Genomic DNA, 23388 nt, shown 5'->3' on the forward strand with positions numbered 1-23388 from the left:
CAAAGTACCTATTTAATAGGTTGGCTTTTTCCTGGGTGTCAGTTGTCAGTTGCCCCATCTGGTTCAGCAGGGGTCCAATGTTGCCCCTGCTTTTCCTCTGGCTCCCCACATATCTGAAAGAGGACTTTTTATTGTCCTTGATGCTCAAAGCTAGTTGGAGTTCAGTTGCAGCCTTGGCTTTCCTGGTATGCTCCCTACAGGACCGGAACAATGCAGAATAATCCTCCTTGGAGGTGACTCCCATCCTCCATCCTTTGTAGGCCTACCTAAGTTCTTACCATCTGAACTCAATCTTATACACCAGTTCACAACCCCAATATAAATACTTATGTACACTGATGCAACACTATTACCTTAAAAAGGAGTTGCACAGATATAGTTAGGCAGGCCTTCTAAGACAGGGGTGACCAAGAGAGGGCTTGTAGGCTGGCTCCGGCTCATGGAGACATGTCATTTGGCCTGTGGGGCTCCCCATGAATCCAGAAATTTGTCAGTGTGACAAATGTTGGCAGCATTAACTGCACCTGGAATTGTGGCAATCAATGCTGCCCCTACTTTTCCTGATTCTAAATTTCCAGACACGTGGGGGGCCCTGCAAGTCAGATCCAAAGCATGGAGCTGTGTCATCTTGGCCACAGGCCTGTCTGCAGGGCCAGAAATTTGGTGGCTGGAGGCATGGCAGCTGCTGTGGCTTTAAGTCACAGCAATTAATATTGCTGTCACCATATTCCAGCCCCGCAGGCCAGATGAGACAGTCCCACACTCTGGCACTGGCCTGTGGAACCAAATTAGCTGGGGATCACTGCTCTAAAACAGTTCTGTTGATGTAGTTGATGTGATGCCTATTTTTTTCCAAAACTCAACAACGCTAAAACTTGGCAAAACTTATTCTTGCACTGTAGTGTTCAGTTATATCTGCTAAAACAGCATAATGGTATAAACTGTCAACAGTATAATCGTATAGTGTGCACGCGCATGTATGTGGTGTGTATGCACGTGAAGAGCAATTTTACCTGTATTTCAGGAGTCCAGTTATTTATACCAGGCATAATTTCTGTGTTACAGCTATAAAAACCTGTTAAGGAAAACATTTACATGGTTATAAAGAATTCTATAAAAATGTAGTGGTACTGAATTTTGAAACAGCTAAATTTAACCTCCCTGATACTTTTACAAACATTGCTTTTCATAATTTATCAATATCCAGCAGTACTACAGGAACACACCAGACTAGTATTTAAAAAAAAAAAAAAAAAGTGTTGCATATAAATATACGTTTCCTGCAACCAATGCAGAACAAAAAATAAAACATTTGTAAATATAAAAATTCTTAGAAGCTCCATTTTTATGTTTTGTGTTATAAATAATTTTTCAATCAATCATAAAAAACGTGCAAATAAAGCACTGTGATAAAACAATCCTTAAAATGAGGAATTTCCTTTTAATCGTTTGACAGGCAGACATCAATTTCTATTTAATTTATATGCATCTTAAATCTACTACATTTACTATAATTATTAATGTAGGCATAGTTATTAATATAGTCATAGACTAAGTGTCAATAATGTTAAATAAAATAAATCTCCTTAGAATTCTTGCAATTTAATAGGGTCTTTACTAACTAGTAAACAGTCGTAGTAATTTTCTCCTTTTTCTGATTTGAACTGTATCATTGACCTTCCAGGCAAATGATAAAACAGGATATAAGGTATTCTGGAGTGATTTGTTCTCAACATTTCCCATTGATGCTGTTTCACTTTGCATGAAATATGTGAGTATGCACTTGAGCAGTGGCTGAAGCCAGATGAGTGCTATAACCATCAAGCGTATATATAACAATATATCTGTATACAGATACAGCTATACATCTGTATACATCAAGTATCTCTCTCTCTCAACGATATATGCGTGTGTGTTTACATCAAGCACATATATATATAGCAGAAGAGCATTAATAGGAGAGTTTGAGGGGAAACCACCCTAGAATATCTACAGCTCAGTGGTTACAACATGGAGAGGTGGGAGACTTGTTCAAATACTTTCCTGAATAAGACAGAAAGTGTATGTGAACCTAGGGCACTCCCTTGGAAGGTAGGGGAAACCTGGCCACTAAACTGTAGCATATTCAGGGGTAAGTCCTCTTGACTCTCTCCTGGGAATAACTATTCCATGCGATAATGGGCAACAGAGAAAAACCTCAAGTTTGTTAAAGGCTCCTCTGTCTCTCTCCCTCTCTTCCCCCGAAAGTCTTCTAAACAAAATTATTTGCCAAATTAAATCCAAATTCATAATTTTAGGGCAACTGAAACAACATTTTTGGCAAATCAGCTATTGCCAAAAAATGTGTAATAAAACTACAGACCACTAACTCTAACCTCTTATGAAGTTCTAGCATCCATTCCACTATACTTTCAATGTTCATTTTCTATCACAATGAAAAATATATCAATTTTAAAACTAGCGTCTACTAAATTCTGAAAGTCTAAGTCTCCTAACTGATTCTTAGTTTTTATGTGTCGTAAGTCCTTATGAGTCTGTAAAGTATTGAAGAGATTACGAACTACTCTGCTTTCTAATATCTATCACCTCACTGCAGGTAAAAGATATTGTAAAGTCCCTGACCTTGATCTGGCCCTTGGAACCACTCCATCCAGCCAATATGGCTCTGGGGGGAGGGGGGCGTGCCAAGGAATCTGAGGGAAGGCCCTGCCATCGAATCTGGAGCTATGGGGCCCCAGTCGACATATCTGTCAGTGGCAGGGAGCCAGCTAAGACTGTGCTGATGCAGTCCTTCTTGCCCCCCAGCTGGTTGACTCATCTCCACCATAGCAAACAGCAGCTTGCCCCAGCAAGGAGCTCAGCAATTTGGACCCAGTCCAAAATAGGAGGTGAGTTTGACATTAAGGGTGCCTAAAGATTAATCAGATTTGCACGAGCACTTTAATCAGAAGGCTCCAGCATGCTGCAGCATCTCAGCAACATCTCATGTATTCAGCGTCCCGTGTTTCAAACTGGTGGTGGGGGTACTTTAACTAAAGCTCATCGCGCTCCCAAGAGCTGCTCTAATTACAATGTCCCCACTGCTCCACTCCCCTGGGACCACATGTATAGGCAGACTAAATAATAAGCATTCTTGCTTCCTGCCTTCCTACAGAGGATGAGTGGCTGTCAGAGCTTGCTTCTGCTCACTGAAAGAAACATAATTTTGTATTTTCAGTGAAGCTTTTACATCGGGTATCCAGAATTTAATAATCCGGAGATACTGTTTCATGAGTTGAAAAGACCTACAAATGTTGAACCCAACCGCCATACTAAATTTCTACAAAAAAATGACAAGCAAACAGCACAGTACTAACTCAAGAATTTCCCTTGCCTAAAGTTTCAGGCAACAGTGATTCCCAAAACAGATTCACGGTATACAAACTGCTTTTTGAATTTTGTTCCAAGCTAATATAATACTGCACAGACCTTTTCCCCCCTCCAACTCTGAGCTTTACGATCTTTTACAATTCTATTTTTTTTAGTATATAGTGAAACTGATTACCAGTAGCTTATAACTACTTTAATCACATAGGGTGAAATGTTTTTAAGATACCTGGAGGTGGTGGAGCATCTGTCAATAAAGAATGTACATCTTCCATTGCATCTGTATCATCAATCTGAAAAAAAAAAATATACTAAAATCTTCCCATCCATTTGTTCCAACAGGTAGTGTCAGTAAGACAGAAGTATTGCAATTGGATTATTACTACATAAAAAACCCCAAGATTTTAAAATTTGGTTTAAACAGTTATCAATGGCTTAGTGTCTAGTTGGGAGGAGATATCAAGTGGGGTTCCACAAAGGTCTGTCCTGGGTCCAATATTGTTTAATATTTTCATTAAATAAATATTAATGGATAATGGAATTAATTACACAACTGACAAATTTTTGGATACCACTAAGTTGAGTGGAGTGGCAGATACTCTGGAGGGCAGGGATAGGATCCAGAATGACCTGGATGGAGTGGAGAAACGGTCCACAATCTATCAGGTGAGATTCAACAAGGACAAGTGTGAAGTGTTACACTTGAACAGAATAATTCAATGCACATATTCAGACTGGGGAACAACTGGATAGGCTTCCATACCGCAGAGAAGGACCTGGGGGTTATAGTATACCATAAACTGATTATGAGGCAACAGTGTACTGGGCTGTATCAACAGAAGTGTGACTTACAAATCAAGGGAGGTTATTTTTCTGCTTTAGTCAGCACTGGTGAGGCCTCACCTGGACTAACATGTCTAGTTTTGGGTCCCCACACTTTAAGGATTTGGACAGAGCCTAGTGCAGAGCAAAAACAATGATTAGAAGCTTGGGAAAGGTCTCATATTATTAATGATATGAGGAAAGGCTGAACGAATTAAGGTTATTTAGTCTTGAGAAGAGATGACTAAGGGGGGGGGATTTGATAAGAGTCTTCAAATACCTGAAGAGTGATTAGAGATGGGGTTTTCTTTGTGACTGTAAGGAACAGGACTGGGAGCCAGGGTCATCCTGGGTCGGGGGGGAGGGGAGGCGCAAACTGGGGCAAGACCCAGGCCCTATACAGTCCAGCTGGCTTTGTGTCTGGCCACTTGCCACCACCCTGCCCTGCTGCATCTGGGCCCTGTACAGGCTGATTTGCCCTGGGCCCTGAACCCTGCTACAGTCGTCTCTGCTGAGAGCAATGGCCTTAGGATGCAGCAGGGAAAGTTTAGGTTGGAGATTTGGAGGATTTTTCACTATGAGTAATGGTGGTCAAGCTCTGGAACTTACTTACAGAATCTCCATTCTTGGAAGTTTTCAAGAGCAGGTTAGACAGACAGTTGGCTGGGATGGTTCAGTCAAGGATGATCCTACCTTAAGCAGGAGGCTGAGCTAGATGACCTCATCAGGTTTCTTCCGGCCCTACTTTCATATGATCCTATTTATGGACTTATATAAAATTACTTGACTGGGAACTGCTAAGGTTAACTTCACCTCAGTCCCTGGGAAAAACCAGGTCTTCCAGGAATTCATTTCTAAGTACTTGGAGGAGAAGATGAAGATTAGGAAGTCAGCATGGATTCACCAAGGGCAAGTCATGCCTGATCAATCTGATGGCCTTCTTTGACAAGATGACTGGCTCCACGGATGTGGGGAAGAGCAGCAAATGTGATATACATTGACTTTAGCAAGGCTTTTGATACAGTTTCCTACAACATTCTTGCAATCAAGCTAAGGAAGTATGGGCTGGTTGGCTGAATGGACTGTAAGGCTGGATAGCTGGGCTCAATGGGTAGTAATCAATGGCTCAATGTCTAGTTGGTAACCAGTATCAAGTGAAGTGCCCCAGGGGTTAGTTCTGGGGCCAGTTTTGTTAAATACCTTCATCAATGACCTCGAACCTGGCACAGAGTGCATCCTTAGTAACTCTGTAGATGACACCAAGCTGGGAGGCTAGAGGGCAGGGTTATGATTCAGAGAGACCTAGGCAAATTGGAGGATTGGACCAAAAGAAATCTCATGGGGTTCAATAAGGACATGTGCAAAGTCCTGCATTTAGGATGGAACAATCGCATGAACTGGTACAGGCTGGGGATCGACTGGCTAAGCAGCAGCTTTGCAAAAAAAGACCTGGGGATTACAGTGGACAGTAAGCTGAATATAAGTTAACAGTGTGCCCTTGTTATGAAGAAGGCTAATGGCATACTGGGCTGCATTATTAGGAGCTTTGCCAGCAGATCGAGGGTAGTGATTCTTCTCCTTTATTTGGCACTGGTGAGGCCACATCTGGAGTACTGTGTCCTATAGAAAGGACACGTACAACTTGGATAGTCCAGAGGAGGGAAATGAAAATGGTGTGAGGGCTGGGAAACATTAGAAGAGGCTGAGGGAACAGGGCTTACTGAGTGTGAAGAAGAGAAGATAGACGGGATTTAATAACAGTCTTCAATTACATGAAGGGTGGTTCCAAAGAGGTTGGAGCAAGACTCACTCTCAGTGGTAGCAGATAACAGAACAAGGAGCAATGGGCTCAAGTTGCAGCAAGGGAAGTTTAGGTTAGAAACTAGGAAAAGTTCTCTCACTAGGGTAGTAAAGCACTGGAACAGGCTACCTATGAAATCTCCATCCTTGGAGGTTTTGAAGACCTGGCTAGACAAAGCCTTGGCTGGGATGATCTAGTTGGGGATGATCCGGCTCTGGCCAGGGGGCTGGGCTAGATGACATCCTGAAGTCCCTTCCAATCCTAATTTTCTATGATTCTATGACTTCACGCTTTTGAAACTCACTCCATTTAATTTAAATTTGAACTAAAGTTTCACCTACTTTTAGCTACTCATTTTTGAAAACCCATACTAAAAGTTTTGATTTCATGTTAATTTCTGACAGTGAACTTTAATTTGCAAGTAATAAACCAAGCTATACTATTTGGATCATTTTAAATAAACCAAATATTCTATTTCTCCAAGCTTTAATACAATGCTTATTTTAAAACCTCTTCAAAATTTACAATTTCAGAAGTTTTGATACATCACTTTCAGTGGAATAAGAACGTTTAATACTTTTCACAATATTTTAAAGTATTTATTTAGAAATAAACTAAAAAAACCCAGCTACTTATTTTCAGAAAAAGAATTGAATGTAATACTTTAAATCAGGGATCAACATTTTCTGGTGGCATGCTGGAATGATCTAGCTCAGATCAAAGGTGGGCCAGGGTGAGGACCTGGCTGCCACTGCTTCTCCATACTGCTGCAAAGCACTATGCTGTGGTGAGGGTGCAGCCGCCTGCCACTGAATGTCTCTGAAGACTGTTCCACAGGCCAGATCCAACAGCTCTGTGAGCTGGACCTGGCCCACAGGCCACACGTTGCCAAGCCCTGCTTTAAATTATAACATGTATTTATTCAGCTGACACAAAACTCTAGGGCCTTTTGATTGTTGAAAACAATTGCAGCTTCAAAAAAGTTTGTTGTAAGCTTACTCTTTTGGAAAGGGTGGCATATTATAACAACAAGAAGAACATGAAGAAATCCTTTTGGTTTTCATGAAAGGGAGTTGCTGTTATTGTGACTATTGTTGTTCTTAATAATAGTAGCAACCCCCTTCATGAAAAACAAAGGGATTTTTAGCTAACTACAGTGGCATAGCACTAAATGCTGAAGTGCTAGCACTCAAGACTATGTTCATACTGATTGGGGAGTGGAGGGGGGCAGGAGGAGGAGGGGGGCAAACAACAGTCCTTACTATCTTTTTGCTACCATTCTTAATACTGCTTCATAATAACAAAGGAGATTCTTGTTTGGAATAGGGCCAACAGAGACCAGCTGTCTGAAAAACAATAGGAGAGTGGAGTAGAGGAGGAGACTCAAACTTCAATTTTCCAGTTTCTACTTTACAAAAAAATGAAGATCTCTTCTGCAATTTAGGACAGTATGGAAATAAAAAATGATGACTTCTATGTTTTCTAGTAATTTTACAACAAAATGTAGGAACACAAGTATTATAGACATGGATATTACCTCCAAGACAAAAGCATCCTTTTTCCCATGTGAAAGGTCTAGTTCGGTAACTTCATCAGAACTTTCTGACTGAGATCTCAGCAGCCTAGAACGTTGTCTTGGTTCTGGAATGGGAGACCCTATGATTTCCTCTGGTATCTCCTGAAACAGCATATAAATAAATTTCATGAAGCATTAGCATTTATTATAATGGATTTGAGTTCCTAACGTCTTACTCATCTCATAACATGAAAGTCCCAGAATCTTTTGAAAATAATTTATTTCAGGAAGAAAGCTAAAAGGAAAAATCCCACAAAAGCAGGACCACAACAACCTTTTTTCCTTGGAGAGGAAAAGCAACAAAACAAAACAAAACAAAACAAAACAAAACAAAACAAAACAAAACAAAACAAAACAGTGCTTTACCAGAAGTGAAATTTCATCCATTTGACCCAGCTCTTCCTTGGCATCTATATAGCTTGCACACTTCAGCAAGTCTTTCTGGAAATTTTATCTATTAGGTAATTCAACCGCTATTAGAAACAAGCACCAAAAAGCTCTACTGAAGCCCATGAGCTAGACATAAGTTGGGTGAGCCAAGTCAACCTGACGCAACTGCTCTTCTGGGCACATGTTGCACTCAGCATGGGTATGCACCAAGCTGAAAGTAAAGCACTTCCCCACCCCTCCTCCTCCCCATGTCTGTAAGCAGCCTAACATCACAGCTGCCAGCCCTAAATACCTTCAAGAACATGGAGTAGACTCAGATCCTGAGCAACATGTTGCACAACTTATCCATTTCATACTCACCCACAACAACTTCACTTTCAATAATCATCACTTCCCCGAAACCATGGGCCCAATTATAGGCACAAAGATAGCCCCTCAATATACCAACGTCTTTATAAGACATCTGGATGAAAAATTTATAGAAAACAGCACCAAACCTGAACTATATCTACATTACATAAATTCAGGTATAGTTATCATCTGGACTGAACACCTGTACTCACTTATTGATTTCTACCACAGGTTTAATGACTATCATCCCTCAATCAAAGTTTCTCTGGAATACTTCTAAAGCAGTATCAACTTTCTAGTTACCATAATTCAGATCCAGGATGGCACCACAAACCACTAGATACAGAAAATCCACAGACCATCATACTTATGTCTACAAGACTAGGCCTGAAAGCCACTTTAGCAAAATGCTTAGCATACACAACATCATTTTGGACCATGATCTAATTAACTGAATGAAGCAAATAAGCCACAGTTTAAGATAACCCTTTTGAAACCCCCTGCCAGCAGAAAGTTAAAAGAGGATATGGTTTAACAATCCAAGACAGAAAGATACAGACAGCAATTTGACAGGAAAAAAATGAATATAAAAGATAACTGGTGGATATTTGTGCAGAAGGTATGTAATATTAAACAATGAAAACAAATATACAGCTCGCTAAACACAGTTTGCAAACTGATCAGGTAAAAGGCACGCAACTAAGTACAAAGAAGACGTGTGAACAGAAAAAGCTGATTGGACAAATGGTGAAACAAAATCATAACTGCAGCAGTTGCAACTCTAAGTCAAAAAACTGCATGGAACATGGAACTTGATGTCAAACAACCACAAAAACTACCCCAAACCCTAAGAAACAGTATAAAATGCAAACAGAGACATCACAAATTCAGAGAAACTTGAAGCCAAGAATATGACACAGGTAAATCCTGGAACAGTAAAGGATGCCTGGCCAGCTGAACTTGCTTTATTCATCAGAAGGCTTACAAATAATACCTATTACTGACTGTTGGGGTCTTATTAAAAGGTTAAGTGCTGCATTTAAAGCCTTGCTTAAATATTGTCAGTGCTTATATGTTCAATAAATTGGGATTTGAGACTGGAATAGTCTTACCAATTGATTCATTTCCATTCATCTCATCCCTTAATTAAATTTAGCACAACAAAGACCAGCAATCATCCCAAGAACACCAAAAAAGCTGTAATCTATAGCTAGGCCCTTAGATACCACCACATTTGTTCTGAGGTGGATGCTTGTGAAGCCTACCTGGACAGCATAAAATCTTCTTTTATACAAAAAGGGCACTCCAGGAAAGAAACAGATTGTACATTTAAAAGAGCTATGCAAATATCCCACAGTAATCTGCTACCATACAATACAACACCTCCCCTCTCCCCACAACTTACTTTGACCACATACCCCTTGTGGTCACCTCCCACCCCACACTAGAACTCATCAGAAGAATCATCAAACAACTACGACCTATATTCAACAAATATCAGACTTTTCCCCACTGTCCAACAGACATCAAATAAGCAGGACAAGCCTTGCCTTGGCAAGAAATGCTTAACCTGTCAGCACATCTTCACTGCTACTATTTCTAAACTCTCACCTTAAAAAAAGCCCCATCAGAATCCATGGTTCCTACACATGCCTTTCCCAAAACGTGATATACTTGAGCCAATGCACAAAGTACCACAGGGCAACTACGCAGCTAAAAACTAAACAGTGACTACGCACCAGAATGAACTCTCACAGAAAAAATATAAAAGGACAGACATATGCATGCCATGAGGAGCACATTTGTCACAGAAAAGCCATTCCCTCTCTGACCTCACTATTCTTGGAGGAAAACCTCACTATTTTCAAAGGAAAATCTACCTACCACCTTTAAATATACTTACACAATGCATAAAAGAACAATAAGAAATAAAATAGATCTATCATCAACACAGGTAAATTAAATGGTGGTGCTTAACAGTTTAAGAGAACTTATTCACAGACGTATTTTTCTTCTTCGTTAAAAAAGTTTAATAAATTATTTTTTCTGCTTAGGTATCCAGGTATCCTTAGGCACCCTGAAACCTGAGATCCTGCTCCTGCCTTTGTTTCAAGGTCATTTGCATCATCACAGGAGGTGAGAAGATCCATACCAGCTATGAACTGACTGCCCAGAGGAGTTTTCCATCTATTGACTCCTCTGTGAAATCCTATGAAATACAAACTTTCATTTCTACCCTGGAGAACTTTTACAATCTTTTCTCCCATGCCTGATGAAGGGTTTGTGCCTGAAAGCTTGCAATTAAAGAATTTTTTTTTTGCAAAAATCTTTTTGTTCAAATAAAAGATATCATCTCTACTACACGTGCTGATTGCATTTTTCTCCTTAGGCAATTTCTCTTAATGTTTGAGAAGTAGGAAGCAATATAGTCTACACTAAACTGGAAGAACGGAAGAGAACCTATTATACCTACATTCAGTCAGTACTGCTATCCAGTTCTGAAGACAGCCCCAGCCATTCAACCTCATTTGGAGGTTTCTGGATATGGAGAGGATTGCATGATAATACATTATAATTGACATTACTTTTCTTAAATAAGAGAAGTTACAAAAATGGAAAGGTATTCCTTAGCTTACTGGAGAAAGCAAAGGGAATCTGGGCTATTGAGAAACTACATGTGAAATCAGAGAGTATCCCATCAAGTAGAGAAATGCTAAGTGCACAAACCACCATAACATCTAATGGAATGTGATGCTATTTAATGCCACTTAGAGTGGAAGTGGGTCCCCACCCTTTCTTTCCCCTTAAGAAAACCCCCAACCACCTCCCCCACAACCCCTGAATCAATTTTGGTAAATAGTGGTAATCTACTATAATATTGAGATGGCTCATATAGTCTTAAGGGTCCTATATGGCAGAAGGTCATGCAGCTACAATTACTCTGCTTCAAAAAAAAAAAAAAAAAAAGATGAAAATATCCCTCCTTTCCTTCTAGGATACAGGGTGCTGATTCATGTGTCCAAGAATGACCCTCTTATCAAGAGACCTGAATCCAGTTATCAGGCTGGACAGATTCTTCTCTATCTGATGACTAGCTAGAGAAGCCCCTTCACAGTTCAAAGATATCTTGACAGTTCCAATACTGCCTCTTCCAGAATACATCCCTGAAATTAGGTAAGGGAATTCATAGAGTTCCATTTTCAACCTGGCAAAGAAGCAAATTGTATCCATTTTATAGGCCTTACTTTGAAATACTTGTGGAAGTTTCCCACCAAAATTCTCTCCTGTGATATAAACAGAAAAATGAAAGAGAGAAAAAGATGGGACAGATACTCTCACTTTTGCACTAGACTTAAGACGCATCTTTTCATATTGTCCAGTTTTGTCAGGACTTGTGCCTTCCCCAACTTGGGGTTATAGAAAAGCTGATTCAGGCCTGGAAAAATAAGATTATATCTATCCAGTCAGCAAGGGATACCCTGACTAGTAAACTGCAAGTTGCTTTTCACTGCTCCAGATTGTTGGCTGATGCTCTAGGATCTCCTGAGTCTCTGAAGTGCGATTTGGCATGGGAATATAGAAAGGGACTTGTAGAACATCACCAGCTATGAAATTTATATAAAATATTATACAAAATACATTTAGCTTATTCTTAATGGCTGCTGCTTTGCTTGCTTTCACTCACAAGAGTTTAGGGATGTGCATATTGTGAAATGACAGTAACAGATATTCTCTTTACAGAGGATTGAATGAACTTTACTTACAGGAGGGTTAATCTCATAAATCTCTTTGTTTTTGGCTATTGTATCATTTATTTTTTTTTGCATGTGAGATATATGCTGTTCATGGGTGCCATCATTTGGAGTCTTCCCAGCAATCTGAATACCACCAGGGGTTGGTAAAGCAGTAAGATACACACCTGTGGCAGACTAAAAAAGAAAAAGTTACTAAGAAATATATCCAAGATATGTTCAAGTTCACTGAAGTTTTATTTTCAGTGCTTATTTCTACTTCTAACAGTATAAAAGACATTTATAATTCAGTGGTGCCTATGATTTTTTAGCAATGCAACAAACAAATTTGTATTATAACCTGCTTCTGAGGTAACATAACCCACCTTTATTGAAAACGATGTTTTTTAAAGAACTTCTCACTCCTGGCATCTCTCTCACTCAAAAGGAACTGTCTTACTTATCTAGGAACCCAAATAAATTATAAATGGAAAACAGTGTTTCTTCCTAAAAGGTTTTCATCTCGGGTTAGTAGTTTCATATCTAGAAATTATTACATACTAGGATACTTGTACTATAATACAGAATACAGTAATATTTTTTCTAATAATCATGCATTGAGCTAATCCTTGATTTCAGTAGGAAATACACTGTCTTAACATTACAGCATTTTGTAGTGTTAAATTATGAAGTTGAATTCCCAGTACTGGGGAGTTAAACCATGTTATATCAGTCTATTATACCATAGAAATAGGAATATCTTATGAAACACATGTGTTTAAATAAACTAGTCACAGTGGGTGAAAACCCATTTTTGATTAAGGAGAGAAAGAAATATGAATAGATACTTCAGATTTACTGCATGTGAGGTTTTTACAGTGAGAAGGCAAGATAGCCATCCACCAGAATCTTACAGACTCTTTAAGCCAGTTTAATAAGGAGAGAGGCTAAGTTACATCAGGGTTGAGATATTTCAACTTATAAGCAAATATCAAAAATGATACAGAGATGGATAAAAGAAAGAAACAGAATGGTAACTTACCAGACAAATAGCTGTGGTTCTTTGAGAAGTTGTAGCCTACCTGGATCACACTGTAGGTATGTGCATATCTCAAGTGCATGAGCTCAGAATCTTTCCTGAGTAACAGTGTTCACCAGGGCCAGACTTATGTTCTGTGACCTTGTGCTCCCATATGAGCATGAAAAGGATGGAAAGACTGCAACTCAGTTCTCTTGAAATTCAAAGCTCATGTCTGAGAAGAACTCCAAAAAATGGGGATGAAAGACAGGGCTGTAAAATTCACACCAACTACAACATCTCAAAGAAAGGGGTCAATTATCTGCATATGACTTCTGGGACTGGATCCCTAATCAGGGGGAAAAAATGTTTTTGCTATCACATGAGAAGAGACTGAGATTGCCTATCCTGGAGAATATATACCTGATATGAGATTTAAATAAACTGATAAGGAGCTAAGTAAAGAGAAAATTCTTTTAGGCACAATAAGTAGCTTTGAATTTCGGAAACAGAGTTTGAATGTGACAATTGGTCCTCTGTGATAAGAGCACGTGCGTTTCCGGTAAAGCAAAAATATTCCTGGTGGATGTCCATCCATGGACTCATGATGATGATCTCCTTCCTGCTCCTCTCAACAAGCCTGTGGGAGTCAAAATAGAGTGGGGCAATAAATCCTCTCCCATGTCAAATTTAGCAACGTGGCTCATAATTTACGATTCAAGGTTGAACAAAAACAGATAACTGTATTACGTCCAAAAGATTCAATTTCTTGAAGTCCTTGTATTCCAGAGTGGACCCTTTTTCACAGATTGTAGGCAATACCAAAGACCCTGGAGTCGAACAAGAATAAAAATACCAGAAACCTGTTAAGATGGAATCTGATAGAGCTTTTCTATTCGATTCAAAGTTAAGAAAAACAACAGGTATACCAGCTTTTCTGGCTCCAGCATACTCGTGTTCATCAGGAGAGCAGTATTAACAGTACTGAGGAACTGAAAAATCAAAAGCTTGCGTGCATCTTTCTTGGATCGCTATTGTTTCAATGTCCATTGCAGTCCTGATTTCAAGGCCTTCCAGGACTTGCTCACATCAGTGGCTGATGTTGGAAAAGATGTGACTGTTTCATCAGATGAGGACAAAGAGGACTTTGGTAAAGAACAGTTTGGTGGAGACAGATGCACTTGTACAAGTCTTCCCCAGGTTCAAACCTTACTAGCTACAGATACCACTGGCCATCTATTTAACTGAGGTTCTTAACACTGTGTTCATCCCGATCACATCCAAACAGATTCTGTTGTTAAGTTAAAACAAAGTGACACATATACCTATTACATTTTTGATCCTTTCATAAGCATGTGCATCAGAGTGCCATTTGGTAATTTTACTTTGTTTTTAAATGTGTGTTGCCACATTGTTAGAGAAATGACAGCATAGAAATATACCTTGTACTTGGAGTGGGAGTGGTAAGATCAGTGGTTTGTCTCCTGGGGAGTTCATGTCACACTCTTAGACCAGCAACTAAGTCCCACTCTTATGGACTTTATTCTTCCTGTAGAGAGTTATCTGGTGTTCAGGCAGTATATTTGCCAGCTACAGATTTTATTCCAAAACTTTAGGAGATCTTTTAGATATTCTGGGCTCAAGCCATGGAATACCTTGAGGATAAAAGAATGAAATTCTTAAGCTGATTCAAAATTCTACGGGAAGCCATCACTGAGAGTTGATAACAGGTCTGATGTGCTTGCAGCAGAATATGTTGGTTGAAGATATATACTGCAGCATTTTATACTAGTTGGAATTTTCATGACCAAACGTACAATGTTGCTATATCTATTCAGGTGACAAAAACATTACTAACTTCAGCCAGGTCATAACTGAACAATGTGGAACAACCTCCTAGCCAACTGCAGAAAATAGGAAGCATTACTTGCTGAGATTGCTATGAAAGCTGAGGAGTAAGAACACCAAGCATATTCACACACTACTGATCATTTATAATTTACCCTTTGCTTGAGCTGTCTATCCACGTTTATGAGAAGGTCATGAGAAGGTTCCCTTGCTGCAACTTGAGCTCATTGAGAAGGTCATGTGGGACAGTCAAAGGCCTTGCTGAAGTCCAGATACAATATATCCACATTATATATTCCCTTCATTACCCCTCACCCCAAGTAGTTACTTTGTCAAAGGAGATCAAATTTGTTTGGCATCATGTGTTCTTAGTAAATCCAGGCTGAGTGCTTGTGATCAGCTTTTCCTCCTCCAGATCCTTGCAAATGGACTTCCTTAGGATATGCTCCAGTAAGCTCCTGGGTACTGAAGCGAGACTAACCAGTCTGTAGTTCCTTAGGTCCTCTTTTTTTGCCTTTTAAAAAGATGGCCACTATGCTGGCCCTTTTCTTCTGGTACCTCACTTGTCTCCAGCAACTTCATAAACATTATTAAAGGTTTTGCCTTTCCTTGTTTGTTGCTCATGTCAAGCATACTAAGGTAGTCAGCACTGAAAATCCTTATGCTGGATCCTGCACCAAGGATTTTGGCACCTTTCAACATTCTTTTCTTTCCATTCAAACCCAAAGACCAGTGTTTGTTTTCTATAAACTTGACAGGAATAGCCTTCAAGTCTAGTTTGTTAGTTATTTGCCTCTTTGAGATGAGATGTGACCTTCAAACAATCTGAACTCCTGATCTACATTTCTGCTTGCAGGAGAAGGAACAGCAGGCAAAAGATTTAAATCCTTCCCAAAGACTATAAAGCCTTCTATTGTATCTGCTGATCAGGAACATAACACCATTCCATTACAGTATTTAAACAAGATTTAAACCCTGATGACTAAGAAATGACACGCTGGCAGTAGTGTGAACAACTCCCGCAAGTGTACCTTCCTGACTTTGCACACTAGCACAAGGAACTGCAGAATATGTGCATAGCTTTAATTACCAAGGCTCACAAGATTTTGAGCTGACTTGCAGAAGGCATGGACTCACCTACTGTAGAATCCATGGAGATACATACTTGAAGAAGAATTTCCATATTTTAATATGCACTTTTCATTTAGGAGAACAGAGCATTTGAAGTTCACTCTTCAGTCCCGATGGAAGTTTGGAACATGTCTGAAGAGAGAACTTCAGACTCGAAATACTAAAATAAAAAGCTTTCTCCAATCTTACCATTAATTCTGATAAACAAGATCTATGTTTCAGACATCTGTACAATAACTACTGGCATACATGTTACTATACTTATGTTACCATAGAAAATAAAATGGGGGCTAAAAAACAATCATGAGTGGGACATGGCATCAGTACCAAAACACAAGACACGTTTGAAGCACTAGTTTCCAGACTCAGAATCTTTACAGTGCAATTCAATAGCTACATCTGTGTTGCAGGTGAAGCAAAATAAGAGAAGAGGTCAGAAAGAGAAAACAATCTAATGTAGGAGTGGTCAACCCCCCAGTCTGTGAATCAGATATGTATGGCCCCCAGCACTGGGTCACCCATGAGGAGCTCCACAGACTGTAACCCTGCACACGAGATTGGGCATACAAGGTCGTGCAGGGCCTAACCCCAGTATGTGGGGTCAGACAGAGACAGCGCAGGGCCCCAATCCTTTTGCATGGGGCAGACAGAAGCAGCGTGCAAACCTAATCTTAGCAAGTGGAATTGGGCAGAAGGCAACGTGTGGTCTGATCCTGGATTAGACCACTGGCCCAATCCTAGCATGTAGTGGCCAGTCAAGGCAGTATAAGGCTTAATCTGAGCATACAGGCCAAATCCTGGTGCATGGGTCTGATCTAGCCCATGGACAGGCCCTGTGTCACTCATCTGGTATGTGGGGCCAGGAGGCTGAGCACCACTAGCTTAATGTACTGTCAAGTCAGTGATATTGACACTGATAGGTCACAGAGGTTGCTTCTTGCACCAGAAGTTCAAAGACTAGCCTCAGTCAAGGTTGATCTTCAACTCATGCCTCAATTTGTATTTCCAGCAACAGACTATAATATTCTGAATATCCACTGGTGTCAAATACACAGATTCCCCAATGTGTCCTAAACATCATGATACATGAAAGTGGCAGAGACAGAGTTGAGACTTATCAGCATATTTATATTTAGAGGCACATAATGATGTAGTCTCTAGACACACAGTGGAATTAAGTCACTCTCACAATTTCAAGACAACCTTTGAGGTTAATCAAGGTCAGTTTTTACAGTGCACTTGTCTATTAAGCCATGGTAGAGAACCATGGACAGCCTGTAGACTGCACCCAGGACCTATCTAATTACTCAGATGCCTTGGGAGAGACAGGCTCTTATGTGGCTATTCCAAGCCCGCACAACAGACAGAAATCGGAGATACCTGTGACTGAATGGTTTATAACTATATCTAGTCTCCTTGATAAATTTTCCAAAATTTAAATTTTATTTTAAACTAGTAAGAAAAAAATAATTTGATACTGTGGAACAAACTCCAATAGAGTTTGAAGCAGCTGAAAAACAAGGCATAATTGCTGCACACAGTTAAACCAGTACAAATAACAATATAGGTCCTTCAAAGTAATTTGATGGAAAATGACAATTGAAGACACCAATATTCTGAGCAGGAGGAAAGGTGAGGGGTCTTCTTGTCACTGACCCAGAGGGGACAAAACCCATCTGGCATACAAGCAAAATGCAGTTTGAGTGTAGAGATTTATTTTAACAGCAACCTTAAGTGAATATGATCATTTTTATGAAGTATATCCCAATTAAGTTATTTTGGGGAATTCTCTTTTTTCTTTGATATTTGTCTCCTAATTTAGGATCAAGAGAGTCCAGTCTTCTGTGCCAATCAAGGTTCAGCTCTTTCTATCATTATTACTTCTATACTAATTTCTAAATGCTCTCCACCATTATAAAAGTTTTTGTGAAATTATAAGAACAGTCTGTAATAGAATGAGAGAATCTCAAAATAGGTACACAAAGCAACACTTACTGCCAAGCCCACCAGCATATTTTCACCCACTGAGATCTGAATCCTCAGTCCAAAAAGGGCATTCATTCCCCTCAGTTTAAGTTTGTTCATTAGCTGGGTGTGTACTTCATATTCCATAAATGGCAACAGATTGCTGATAACTGTTGCATTGGCTTCTGCTTGAGCTTTCTTTTTCAGGCGACATAACCTGTTGATGGGAAGGCAGATACATGGAATTACCCAGGACTTGAATATGTAGGCTTATTAATGGTTAAAAACAAAAAGCAATGAGACTACATTTTTAACAACTGAAAACACATTCAAGTTATTTTTTAAAATTAAAATAATAGATTTTTTATTTTAAGCATAACACCTTCCTAAGCATCAGTCAGCACAGCATTAAATTGATCAGTCTTGGCTTATAATAAATATTTGCCAGTAAAATGTTGCTAAAATTAGGCATGACTTAACTTGGATTTCTTGTTTAAACACTTTCCATCATAAAATTCATGAATGTTAATAAATTCAGAAGTAGGAAGTGCTGCTCTACTTCAGTTCAATAAACCAAGGCACAGATAGAGTAAAATGACTTATCCAAGTTCACACAACAAGGCAGAGGAAAAGCCAAGAAGAAAACCTGTTCCCCATGACTTCTACTTCCTTTAGCCACATCTTTTAAGGCCATTGATACGGAATCATAAATAAGCATCAGAGGCAGACAGTAGATCCTGGCATTTAATGTAAGCAAGCTAACTGTGCTTTTACAGAAGCAGTTACTTGCTATAACATAACTAAAGCAGTGCTTCCTGGATCATCTCACAACAAATCAATTACTTTCAAGAGATGCTCCACAGGTATGCCAATCCAAGAGGACTAGGAACTTGTATTGATGACTGTACAGTATGTCTACTAGTCAGAATAACAAAGCAAAAAATGGAAAGTAACTGCTTATATTTAAAACGTGAAATTACAATACCATAATCAAATTCATGGAAATCTAAAAACATTGAATCTGCCCTTCACTCTCAGATGTACTACCACCTAAGCCAGGGGTGGGCATTTGGGCCTGTGGGCCAAGTTTTGCTGAGCTGTTGTGGGCTCCCTATGAGGCCACAGGTGGGTGAGGAGTAGTGTTTGGGAGTGGGACAGGCGGGTAAGGCTGGAATCACAAGGAGGGGTCATGGGACTGTGACAGTGCAGGGCCAGGGTAGAGCCTGGATTCGCTGCCTAAACGCCGCAGTAACACGGGCCAGTTCCACAGGCAGGGGCAGGGAGGGAACAGATTTCAGCTCTGCCCTGGCCCTGGATGCAGCTTCCTGCCCAGCCATGACCACATCTCACACAGCTCCCAGATAGTCTCCATAGAGTTCTTGGGATTGCAGGGTGGTGAAAGTGCAGGGCCAGGGCTGGGCCACGATCTGTTCCCTGCACATCCCTGGCCCCGCGTTGTCACCGCCCCACTATCTTAGGGTCTTTATGGAGACCAGTTGGGAGCCATACTGTCAGAATGCAAAGCCAGGCAGATGGGATGGGACCACAGGCTTGGGGGCAACTGCATTAGGGTTCTTGGGTCAGCAACAGCAAGGGGCCAGATCGGGGCAGAGCCGTGATCCACTCCCAGCACACCCCTGCCCACAGAACTTGCACCTGTTACAGTGGCATGCAGGGAGCAAATTGAGGTTCTGCCCAGGCTGTCACCACTACAAGATCTTGGGGTTTCCCCAGCCCCCAGGATGCCACTCCCTACCTGCCTGAGGCCCCGTCCCAGCCAAGTACCCTGCCCTTGGGGGTCCCACCCCTAGCAGTGGGTGCAGGGTGAACAGACCTGGGTGTCTGGGCAGTGGGGCTGGGTCTGGTGGCAGCAGCAACCAGGAGTCACTGCAACCACTGGAGCTGTCAGGAAATACAATCTGGTTGCTGTACAGTCCCAGCCCGACTTCACACCTGGGTCCAGCAGGACCAGTCATAGCCCAGGCTGCCTGGGCTGGACTGCCATGGGCTGGTGGACAGAAATCCCTTGGTGGGCCAGATCTAGCCTGTGGACTGTATTTTGCCTACTCCTGACCCAAGCTGACTGACTAAGCAACACTGCTGTATTTCTAGCAAGTAGCAAAGTATTCCCCCCACCATTAATATTTTTAAAATATTTAAAAGAAAGAAACTACAATTTTATTTATAAATATTAGTACAGTATCATAGTTGATTTGTAAAGAATAACCCATGGTATTTAACAGTGCATGCAGGATCCTCTTTAAACATATATTCAGAATATGTTTCTGCATTCCTAAAGATAAAATGACAAAGTAAAAAAAATCTCTAATAGAAATTTTTTTCTGTGTGGCTGTACTATCCCACCTGAGGTCTTCTTTTAAAAGGGAAATTTTGGTTAAGATCTTAGTGGGCATGTCTACATGTGCATATTAATGCAACACAATAAACTCCAGCACAGTTCGTGCCAGAGTTTATTGCTCCTGGGTGCAGCCTCTACACATGCACCTGGAACTGCAGAAAATTGAGCTGGGACAGAGCAGCCGTTGTTGGCAGGGGGCTCCAGGAATCAGCCTGCCAGGCTGGGGCTGCTCCAACCTGGGTCAACGTGCTGTGGAGGGGCTGGCTGGGGCAAGAAGGTGTTCAATGCAGCCCTGCACTGTAGCACCCTTGTGCCCCAACCAGTCCAAGTCCCCGTTTACAGCTGCACTGCAGCACACTAAGTAATACTACCATAGGATAGTACTTGTGTTAGGCAGTACTGTTCTACAGCAGCATTAATTAGTTTTCTGCAGCCTAATAGCATCATGCATGTAGACAGTGACATTTTATTCTGGAGTTAATTAGTCAGCTCCTCAGTAAATGTCTTGTGTAGATGCACCCAGTATGATTATGGGACTTGAAATTTTCTACCACATGCCAAGCTGTGTTTCTCATTCTACTGGTTCACTATTTTGACTTAATTTAACCAGAGCATAACTCCTTATTTTCATTTTCAAATCTTTGCCCTCCACCACCACCCAGAGGGCGGTGGTGGATGGGTCTTATTTGACCTGGAGGGATGTGGGCAGTGGGGTTCCCCAGGGCTCAGTCCTCGGGCCCGCACTATTCAACATCTTCATCAGTGACTTGGGCGAGGGAGTAGAAAGCACCCTGTTCAAATTCACAGATGACACCAAGATGTGGAGTGAAGTGGGTATGCTAGTAGAAAGGAATAGGCTGCAAGCGGATCTAGACAGGTTACAGGGGTGGGCCGATGAGAACGGGATGGGGTTCAACACTGACAAGTGCAGGGTAATGCACCTGGGGAGGAAGAACTAGCAGCACACCTACAGGCTGGGGAACTCCCTTCTCGTCAGTGTCGAGATAGAAAAGGATCTTGGAGTCATCATTGATGCCACAATGAATGTGGGCCAACAAAGTGGGGACACGGTCAGGAAGGCCAAGCATGCCTTGTCGTGCATCCACAGATGCATCTCAAGGAGGTCCAAGGAGATGATCCTCCCCCTCTATGCGACACCGGTCAGGCCGCAGCTGGAGTACTGCGTCCAGTTCTGGGTGCTGCACTTCAGGAGGGATGTGGCCAATATGCAGAGGGTCCAAAGGAGGGTCACCCGCATGATCAGGGGTCAGCAGGGCAGGCCCTATGAGGAGAGGCTGGGGGACCTGAACCTGTTCAGCCTCCAAAAGCAAAGGCTGAAAGGGGATCTAGTGGCAGTCTACAAACTAGTCAAGGGGGAACAGCAGGCATTGGGAGAGTCCCTGTTCCCCCGAGCACTCCCTAGAGTTACAAGAAACAATGGACACAAGCTAGCAGAGGGTAGTTTCAGGCTACACATTAGGAGGTGCTATTTCACTGTCAGGGAGGATAGGACCTGGAACCAACTTCCAAAAGAAGTGGTGCTGGCTCCTACCCTGGGGGTCTTTAAAAAAAGGCTGGATGAACATCTGGCTGGGATTGTTTGACCCCAGTACTCTTTCCTGCCACGGCAGGGGGTCGGACTAGATGATCTCCTCAGGTCCCTTCTGACCCTACCAACTATGAAACCATGTAGACAAAAACATAGTAATTTTAGTAGGAAGTACAAAATAGTAGAGACAATGTAAAATGAGATCAAAGTTAACTGCTGTTCATCAAGAATACAAATAGTATAATTACAAAGTTGCCAGTTAGCTATTTGTTACTTCAAACAACTGAACATAACGTAAAACCTGTAATTTTGTTCAACCACAGAAAGAAGAAAATCTACCACAGTAGTCAGAAAATAAATATTCTGATTGATACCTGGCTTGAATAAGACATCCTTTCCCAATAACCATTGCCTCTACAGGCAAATCTATTGTTGTGAACAGAACATCAGGAACCTTTTGCTTTCGACAATTGTAACAGTATGTGAGGTGAGCAGGAAATGGCATGTTCAGTTCATCATAAGGTATGTGGCAAAATCCACAACCTGCAGGTGAAGTTTCTTCAATCCTAGAAGTACATCATGAAAAAGATACTTAAAATGTGTGCATCAATTTAACAAGAGCATACGCGTTCACATATATAAATTTATCCTATACACACACCTATTTAAGCCATCCATATCAGCACACTTCTTCTCTATTCCAGCTATGTGACAATGTTCAAATAATTATATCAATGTACAGAATAAAATTGTCACAAGCTACTTACTAAAATGGTATTAATAGTGCAGGGGTGGGCAAAATGCGGCCCAGGGGCTGGATGCGGCCCCCCAGGCCATTCTATCCAGCCTGCAGGGCCCCTAAAAAAATTAGAAAATTGATGTTTATCTGCCCTTGGCTGCCTGTCATGCAGCCCTTGATGGCTTGCCAAAACTAAGTAAGCGGCCCTCTGCCCAAAATAATTGTCTGCTCCTGTTATAGTGCAGTGCCTATGTTTCAACCTTGATCTAGTCAGAGATCAAGAAACAAGTGCATAAAATTGCCAGTGATTTATATTAGTTTAACATACTACTTCAATTGCTGTAGGATCTATGTTTCGTGGTTACTGCAATATATTTATGGAAAACTTCTGTGTATAAATGCATATCAAATACAGTATGAAGCATCTCCTACAAGACTATGTTTGAATAAACTATACAAAGATTAATCAATCGATTAAATATGACAGCTATTTTTACTGGAAAGCAGCACAATACAGTTTGCCACTGTAAACCAAAAGACCCAGAGAATTTACCAAACTACAGTATTAAGCCAAACTTCCTAGTCACTCAGATATGAAACAATTCAAAATATCTTGGCGTAACTGTTGCAAATACAAAGACTATGCAGTCTGACCAAATTATGATTTTTTTTAACTACTATAAAAGGCAACATGGTATATATATTTTTGTCCTGTACAACATTATTTTGCTTTAAAAGTTTT

General features: G+C 40.8%; 1 protein-coding gene across 16 annotated transcripts in view; it reads right to left on the reverse strand.

The window, feature by feature from the left end:
- The window catches only part of C2CD5 (C2 calcium dependent domain containing 5), a 116512-nt gene that overhangs the window by 27782 nt on the left and 65342 nt on the right, over positions 1-23388 (reverse strand). For all 16 annotated transcript variants that reach the window (XM_025208534.1, XM_025208530.1, XM_025208532.1 and 13 more), the window contains 6 exons: positions 22282-22473; positions 18030-18216; positions 12071-12235; positions 7527-7667; positions 3596-3659; positions 1014-1075 (listed from right to left, as the gene is read on the reverse strand). In XM_025208534.1, the coding sequence (XP_025064319.1) occupies positions 1014-1075; positions 3596-3659; positions 7527-7667; positions 12071-12235; positions 18030-18216; positions 22282-22473 (811 nt within the window). The remainder of the gene's footprint in view (positions 1-1013; positions 1076-3595; positions 3660-7526; positions 7668-12070; positions 12236-18029; positions 18217-22281; positions 22474-23388) is intronic.

The sequence above is a fragment of the Alligator sinensis genome, unplaced genomic scaffold, assembly GCF_000455745.1.
Source record: "Alligator sinensis unplaced genomic scaffold, ASM45574v1 scaffold517_1, whole genome shotgun sequence".
Taxonomy (NCBI): domain Eukaryota; kingdom Metazoa; phylum Chordata; order Crocodylia; family Alligatoridae; genus Alligator; species Alligator sinensis.